The 8,293-nt window shown below is 41.7% G+C and overlaps 1 protein-coding gene across 1 annotated transcript; it reads left to right on the top strand.

The window, feature by feature from the left end:
* The first annotated feature begins 81 nt into the window (after positions 1-81).
* Positions 82-7,175, top strand: LOC121579241 (GTP-binding protein SAR1a). Its single transcript, XM_041893650.2, has 7 exons — positions 82-247; positions 2,838-2,913; positions 3,728-3,847; positions 4,045-4,110; positions 4,219-4,322; positions 5,027-5,158; positions 5,527-7,175. Exons 2-7 carry the CDS (start codon positions 2,856-2,858, stop codon positions 5,641-5,643), a joined length of 597 nt encoding a protein of 198 aa, XP_041749584.1. The 5' UTR covers positions 82-247; positions 2,838-2,855; the 3' UTR covers positions 5,644-7,175.
* The last annotated feature ends 1,118 nt before the right edge of the window (positions 7,176-8,293 follow it).

The following is an 8,293-nucleotide window of genomic DNA, read 5'->3' as shown; positions in this document are numbered from 1 at the left end:
GCTAGAATTTGGTTCATATTTTTGTTCCCCTATCGGAAAGATGATTGTGAAACAGAAACAGGAAGCGGCTAGACCTGGGCCTGGGGAGTTGTTGGACACCCATTGCATTGCTGTGTCGTGGCTCTGTAACATAACACGAAGGTGGAGAGGAAGACGTGAATTGCGGGCTCTCATTTGACCACAAGGCAGATTTTCATGATTTTAAGAGCAAACATATTTAGTCAATTGATCTACACTTAGATAACGGGTAAGTGTACGCATTAATTATTTCAAATATGGGGTTTGCTACACTAGTGTATTTGAACGTTTGGTAACAAGGCTTGCTAGTTAACGTTAGTTAGTCGGTCAGGAACCCTCAATCAAACTGCTGACGCTAGCTAATGAACCCTTTAAACTTATTTTGACACATAATGTGGTAAACTTAAAGTAGGCCCATTTGTGGGTGCATTTTTATATTGAGACGTTCTCTAGCTGTAACAAACAGCCTTTACCGTCAATAAACCTAGCTAGCGCTTCCTTACGTTTGCAATTAGCTAGCAAACTGCTCCCTCCCACAACTAGCTCGATGCTACTATAGTTAGCTAGCTAGTTCTGAAAATGACACGTATCTATGAATTCAGATGCACTAGTTAGCTAAAGGGCCAACCAATCAGTATGGCAATTTACGTGTGTAGCTATGTCAACGATACTGTAGCTAGATTTTAATGTTAGCTAGCAAACTAGCAAGCTACGGTAAATGTGAACAACAACCAACTCTCGCTGCCAGCTAAAGGTACAATTTGTTACTCACAGCTCTCTATCCTTTAGCGTTGCTATCAAACGTTAGCTAACCAGCTGGATATAGTCGTCATAACTATATTATTAATCATGGCGATTTTGCATCGTCAATTAAGCTGATGATATGTTACCGACAGTCACCATTTCGAGATAAAATTGTATGTATTTGTAGTCAAAGAAATCAAATTCGATAGGTATCGGAGACGTTAGTTACATTCGTTTGAGTGTGTGTGAGTTGGTGAATTCTTGCATTAGTTGGACACTATTCTACTAGCTAATAGAAATAATTAAATCAGTCAAAAAAAAGTTTATCTCCGGATTCTCCACTATGTGACTGTCCTTTGTCTTCCAATTTCAGCCACTGCTGTTAAATGTTTCAGATTAGTTTGATACGGACTACACTGAATTTAATCCCAGTAATTTGACCTTTCCCCCATTTATAGCAGCTATAGTTTTTTTTGTTTTTTGAGCTATCTGCGCTCACCTCATTCTATTAGGGCTAGAAAACTTTGAGCTGAAAATGACTTGATTGATCAGTGTATGTAAATTATAGCTGTCAGAACCTGTAGTTTGTTTCAGTTTAATACAAATCCTCCAATTTGAGAGGCTCTAGCAACATGGTGAGAACACGAGCCAGCTGGGCTGGCAGGTAGATCTGCCTGGGAGCCTGGGGTGTAATCATTAGTCCAAACTCCAAACGGTTGCAAACCGAAAACGTTTTGCAACGAAAATTAGTTTATGTTGGACAAATTCAGGTAGGTCCCTCCCTGTTACTTGTGTTTGGTTCCTAGTGAATACACCCCTGATATCCTACTGGAAGTATATTTTATCTATCATCCTTAAGTAAACTTCCTCTCCTGACCTCACTGCCCTCTGACCTTAATATTTAAATATATTACAATATTTTGCAGAGGTGCATTGCTACTTTCATATATATATATATATATATATATATATATGCTACATGCTGTATACAAAATATTATTGTTGGGCTTATATTGAGCAATGACATAAAGGACTGTGATGTTCAGGGGAATTATCAGAATTAAGTAGAACATTATGCTACCTAAAGGTGTCCTAAAATTTAAAATCAAATAGCTAAATGATCCATGGTATGACCATCTTAAAACAAGTCAGCTTAGAACCCCCCCTCCCCCGATCACGCCACACACTGGAAGCCAGCCAGGGAGAGAGCTCCTGCTGAGTGTAGCCTAGTTCAGCTGTATTTGCATGGTCTTGACCTTTAGATCGCTTATACTTTAGCTGTGGAGCTGTTTGCATGTTGCGTTACGAGAGCCACAGTGTGGCACATTGTGGTGCCACACTAGCCAGGGAGAGAGTTCATTCTGAGTGTTGTGACAAAAGTCTTGGTGTGGTGGAAAATAGCCACCTCAGCCAGCCAGGCCTCTCTCTTTTTTCTTCTTCAGAGAAAGTATTTTTTCTCCTGCTCAGTCCTCACCGAAGGAAGAATTTATGTAGAGATGTTAGAGCAAGTTCCCTTTGTTACCGGGCCCAGCTCTGCTCCAGAGAACTCATCTGGAAGATGGCTTTCTAATATTGACAACTACTTAGATGTTACATTGCGCCAACCACTTTCTACTGCATGTTATTATCAAGCTATTTTCAATCATTTCATTCACAGTTAAATATCTTTCTGATCTTGTCTGCTAGCTAACAATTTGAACCTCGAACCCCAAAGAGATGGTTATATAGCAAATATGATGACTTTTCCTTTGTATTATTCCAAATTAAAATGTCCCCTCCCATTGTGCTATATGGTCCATTCTATCATCTCTCACAACCCGTTGGCCTGTCTACACTCCAGTCCTGGAGCATGGGACTAGTCCGTGTCAACAGACAACACACTGCTTTTTGGAAATGGAATTACCTTAAATGCCAATACAAGTGACAAACTCTTAAGAAATGTATTAGGCCTAGGTGTTTTGTGTGAGAGTGTATGTCAAAGGAAGTTTACAGAGCCAAGTAATCAGTCAACAGGTTTGTCATGTGCTGTACTTGCACGCCTGTTGTTCATCACCTCTGTTGTTGCTGTCTTACAGGATTCACCAGCTCTGGATATGTCCTTCATATTTGATTGGATTTATAGTGGTTTCAGTAGCGTACTGCAGTTTCTAGGTAAGTACCATGTAAACATCACCTATTCCACTTTCAATACTGTCCTCTGAATGGCTTGTATAGGAAGCTGGATCTCAAGCTACCTGGTACTGAGAACTTTTCTTTTGCTTATTTCCTAATTACCACCTGTTCTAAAGACTGACAACAAGTGTGGTACTGTCTGTCGTTCCTAGAAATCCATGTTGTCCCTCTTGTGGTTGAACATGGAAGCTGGTGATTTGAGTAGTCTAGGACTAGGCCTATGTGTTGTTTTACAACGTGTGCCCACTACCTAGCTACAGTGAAACACACACAAGCTCACAACAGGCTGATGCTACCACTCCCTTTAGCCTCCCTCTCCAGAGCCCTCTCTAGTTTCTGTGACACTAGCTAGCTCTCATCTCCGAGAGGCGTGGTGGCACTCCTGCTTACCTTGTTAAACAGGTACTGCTGATGTTCTCTTGGTGTTGCGTAATGATGACGACGGCTAGGCCTAAGAGCTGACTCAGAAAAGACAGGCATTCATCCAGGGCTCTGGGTATAATGGTTGTGTGTGGTAGTGCAGGTTAGCAGTGTATTTTGAATCTCAGATAAAAAAAGTATTGTTCACTATAGTTCATGCATATCTGATAGCATGTTTTAACTTGATACTTTCAAGTTTGACTTATTTTGTTGGTGAGAAGATTGATTTCTTAGACTTTCCAAAGATTTGGTTTCATTGTGAATACATTGTTAGGCAAAGGAAAGTCAACAGGTCTTAACAGGGCAAGGTGATAGTCACAGCTTCTTTGTTATCAATGTACAAAAAAAATCTGAAATTTAAATTACATTTTAGGACTGTACAAGAAATCGGGCAAGTTAGTATTTCTTGGACTGGACAATGCTGGCAAGACGACGCTACTGCACATGCTCAAAGATGACAGATTGGGACAGCATGTGCCAACTTTACATCCAAGTGAGTAGATCTTTTATAGTCACGTTTGTATAATTTTTCAATCCAGCTTCTGAACAGACCTAATAGTTAGACAATCAAGCTAAGTATGGATCATCCTCTCAATGTACATAAAAGGCTAGCGCTATTTGATGGTTACTCAATTGACTGAGCTTGTTTAGTAGTTTCCCAATGTAACCATGACCTATTTTACCCACCAGCCTCGGAAGAGCTGACGATCGCTGGCATGACCTTCACCACCTTTGACCTTGGAGGCCATGCACAAGGTATGTATGCCCGACTGCCCTTGTGTGAGAGAGAGAATTGATTTGTTAATTTGTGGTTCCCAGCAAAACTGCACTAATTTATCTTATTTTGTGCTTGTGTTCACACAGCTCGCAGAGTGTGGAAAAACTACCTCCCCGCCATCAACGGCATCGTCTTCCTTGTGGATTGCGTAGACTTCCCGAGATTGGCAGAGTCCAAAACAGAACTTGATGTGAGTATCATTGATTTACAACCACATTGGAAAAACCTCATGAATAAGATGGATGGGACTGAAAACGATCACATTTCAACTTAAACCCTGCCAAATATGTTCTATCAAAACAGATGGCCTTTTCATAAGCAGTTAATTTGTTTTGTACTGATTCCTTCGTATATGCTTGATGAAAGAATGGTACCATTCCCAAAGTCTCATGATAGCTCATGAAATCTGCTAAAAGTTAGTCAGTTGATGGGCCTCCTGAGTGGCGCAGCGTTCTAAGGCGTCACTACAGCCCCGGGTTCGATCCCAGGCTGTGTCACAGCCGGCCGTGACCGGGAGACCCCAGCGTCGTTAGGGGAGGGTTTGTGTTTTCTCCGACACATTGGTGCGGCTGGCTTCCGGGTTAAGCGAGCAGTGTGTCAAGAAGCAGTGCAGCTTGGCAGGGTCGTGTTTCGGAGGAAGCATTGCTCTCTACCTTCGCCTCTCCCGAGTCTGTACGAGAGTTGCAGCGATGGGACAAGACTGTAACTACCAATTGGATATCACGAAATTGGGGAGAAAAAGGGGTAAAAAGTACAAAAAATAAATAAATATTGTCAGTTGCAATGAAGCCATGCCTTGCTCTTTCACGGGTAGATAATGTCTAAGATTATGACATGTTTGGTGTGGAGTAATGTGATAACTAACCAGACATTTCCGTCCTGTGGTCCACACAGGCTCTAATGACCGATGAGACCATTGGAAACGTGCCGATCCTGGTCCTCGGCAACAAGATTGACAGAACAGACGCCATCAGTGAAGAGAAACTGCGTGAGATGTTTGGATTATATGGACAGACAACAGGCAAGGTAAGGAGATCCCTGCACTAACACACATCTCCTGTCTGTCATCTCCTGATACTACTGTGCCACCCACTCTTCTCTCCTCCCAGTAGAACTACTGAACTGTACAACAAATCACAGTGCTACTGTTTTTAGAATTATACAAACCCTCATCCATTCAAGGGTCTTTATGGGCTCATAGGGACAAGACATGGGCTATAACTAGGTCCTGGCCCCACCATTAACCAAAGCAATATCCTGTTGAAAGGCCACCGCTATAACGTAGGTAAGGTTTTTAGAACAGAAGAACAAAAATAGACGGAGCCCCTCAGGTGCTTAGAACAACCATACATTTTAATGATGTGGTTCCCTGACAATGTTTGTCTGGTCTCCAGGGCAACATTCCCATGAAGGAGCTGAACACGAGACCCCTGGAGGTGTTCATGTGCAGCGTGCTGAAGAGGCAGGGCTACGGCGAGGGCTTCCGCTGGCTCTCCCAGTACATTGACTAGAGCCCTGGCACCAGGAGGCGCTACAGGGAGACTTCTACCGCCACCGCCACCATATTCAGTCCTATGTTTGGTTTATAAAGTCTGCCTCCGCCATCAGAAAAAAACAGTACAACTTGAACCCAATAGACTTTTATTGGTCTCCAGAACACTTTTTTGGGGGGTTACACACTTTTTCTCTTCACACTCTTTTCTAAGAGAATTAACATAGCATCGGTTCTGCAGAAGTGTTAAAAAAAATCAAACGGATGAATATTTTTTATGATTTTGTTTCCATCTATTCGCCTCCCCATGACATCTGTTGGTGTGAAAAATGCAGTATATAATTGTAAATCTGTAAATGTATCTAATGGTACAGGGCACCCGCCACCTTCCAGCACATTTTGAGCAGTGAGACAGAGTAGTTGTACACATCGCAATACACTTTTTTTTAACAGGAAAGGCAACATACAGACATGACTCGTGTTTAATCATGTTTCCTTCATGTCTTTTCTTCATCCTATATTTTTTACATAGTAAGAAGTGTGGCCACCTAGACAGCAGCATTCACCTTAAAGAAAACCCTTCCGTCTCTCTGGCTGTGTCATTGTCTTATAATAAACCGAGCCCTGCATTTATCTTCATTAATGTATTGGAAATAGTTACATTTCTTAAGAGTTTGTCACTTGTATTGGCATTTAAGGTAATTCCATTTCCAAAAAGCAGTGTGTTGTCTGTTGACACGGACTAGTCCCATGCTCCAGGACTGGAGTGTAGACAGGCCAACGGGTTGTGAGAGATGATAGAATGGACCATATAGCACAATGGGAGGGGACATTTTAATTTGGAAAAGTAATAATATTTGCTATATAACCATCTCTTTTGGGGTTTGAGGTTCAAATTGTTAGCTAGCAGACAAGATCAGAAAGATATTTAACTGTGAATGAAATGATTGAAAATAGCTTGATAATAACATGCAGTAGAAAGTGGTTGGCGCAATGTAACATCTAAGTAGTTGTCAATATTAGAAAGCCATCTTCCAGATGAGTTCTCTCGAGCAGAGCTGGGCCCGGTTTCCCAAAAGCATCTTAAGGCTAAGTTCACCTTAGAACCATAGGATCCTTTTGGGAAACCGGGCCTGAACGGGATGAATATAGTGACCAAGTTAGATATGAGGAATAGTCCACGAGTGAGAACAGACAGGAAAACCTAGAAGAAAGGGACCGTATGAAATGTACATGACTACCGTACGTGGAATTTTTTTATATGCGGTTTCCTTGATCAATGTGCATTATAAAAACTATTATGCATGCCTTGTTCTTTGATTTGTAATGACCATATACAGAAGTACAAGAGGGAGCAAATGCCAAATTAAAATGTAAGGAATTGAGTGCTTATCTCAAAATCTGTAGTTTTTTAAAGAACCAGAATGAAGTGGTTTTTCTGTTCTGCCCATTTGTCCCTTTATTTCCTCATATTCCATGAGCTGTTCCGATAAGGGAGAGACTTACTGTTTGCATCATAAATTGTAATAAATGTTTGCAATGAATAACTGACTTAAGTGGTACGTAACCAACAGTTATTTTGGCGTGGCTCAGTCGGTTGACTTTGCTAGAAATTACACAACCGTTTTCTCTCTGCTGTTTACTGCGATAATGGACTCAATATTATCAAGGTATACCAACAGACCAGGAACATGTTTATCTTTCTACTGACGCAATAGATCTGTCCCAAATGGCACCCTATTCCCTATATAGTGCAATACTATTGACCAGAGTCCTGTGGGACCTGTAGTGTACTAAATAGGGAATAAGGTGGTTTAGATCATTTGGTTGTTTACCCTGGGGAACTGTATTGACTGACGAGTATATGGCAATATGATTTGACCTATATTTGCGAGGTGATGTGGACACTACAGTTAGCAGTGCATTGGTATTGTATAGTCATGCCGATGCATTACAACATTAGTCCAGTAGAGGGCATAACTGATAAGGTAGAGAACAGTGATATTCATTTTGTACTAATGGTAGCCTTTAAATTACTTTACAGACAGGTAGTCAGTAAACAATACATTTGATAGGTAAACATTGCTTCTTTAGTGAAGCAATTATCAAATACAGTATCAAACAGTTTAAATACAAATTGTAGTGTTTTTACACCATTTTCTTAAAGACTTGCCTGGTTCAGCTTCTCTCTATGCTACCGTCTCTTGTGAATAGTCCCATTGGCCCTTATTTCAGTCTCTTTAAACATATACAGTTGGCAGTGATTTCCATTTTCTTTTCAAACAAATTAATCAATTGAGTATGTGTCCTTCTCATCCAGCTTACAACGGTCCCCTTTAACAATGTCGACAATGCACACTCCCAATGCTATGACGGGAGAAAACAGCCAGGAATACCGCCAGGAGCATGTGGCCACACTTCCCACAGCGCCTCTGGCTTTTCTGGGCACCTCCGTCCCCCTCAGTCCTGCCACCTCCACAGTTCCACTCACAGTGGGCACCACCACCATCTCTCACAGGGTTGGCCAGTTTGGGGTCCAGGGGGATGTTTCTGGGGCTGGGAGATGGAGGTCTTCCACACCTCTGGCTCTCCTTCAGGGGCACCCTGGTGGTCTTTCCTCTTTTAGCTGGTCTGATGTAGAATCCCCTGGTGGTCGACTTCTATGTTAC

The sequence above is a fragment of the Coregonus clupeaformis genome, chromosome 13 (genome assembly GCF_020615455.1).
Source record: "Coregonus clupeaformis isolate EN_2021a chromosome 13, ASM2061545v1, whole genome shotgun sequence".
NCBI lineage: Eukaryota > Metazoa > Chordata > Actinopteri > Salmoniformes > Salmonidae > Coregonus > Coregonus clupeaformis.
This window is presented reverse-complemented; position numbering and strand designations above follow the sequence as displayed.

Coding starts and splice junctions, on each gene's coding strand:
- LOC121579241 (XM_041893650.2), top strand. CDS start 2,856: ATGTCCTTCATATTTGATTGGATTTATAGTGGTTTCAGTAGCGTACTG. Junction 2,914..3,727: donor TAGCGTACTGCAGTTTCTAG/GTAAGTACCATG, acceptor ATTACATTTTAG/GACTGTACAAGAAATCGGGC. Junction 5,159..5,526: donor ATGGACAGACAACAGGCAAG/GTAAGGAGATCC, acceptor TCTGGTCTCCAG/GGCAACATTCCCATGAAGGA.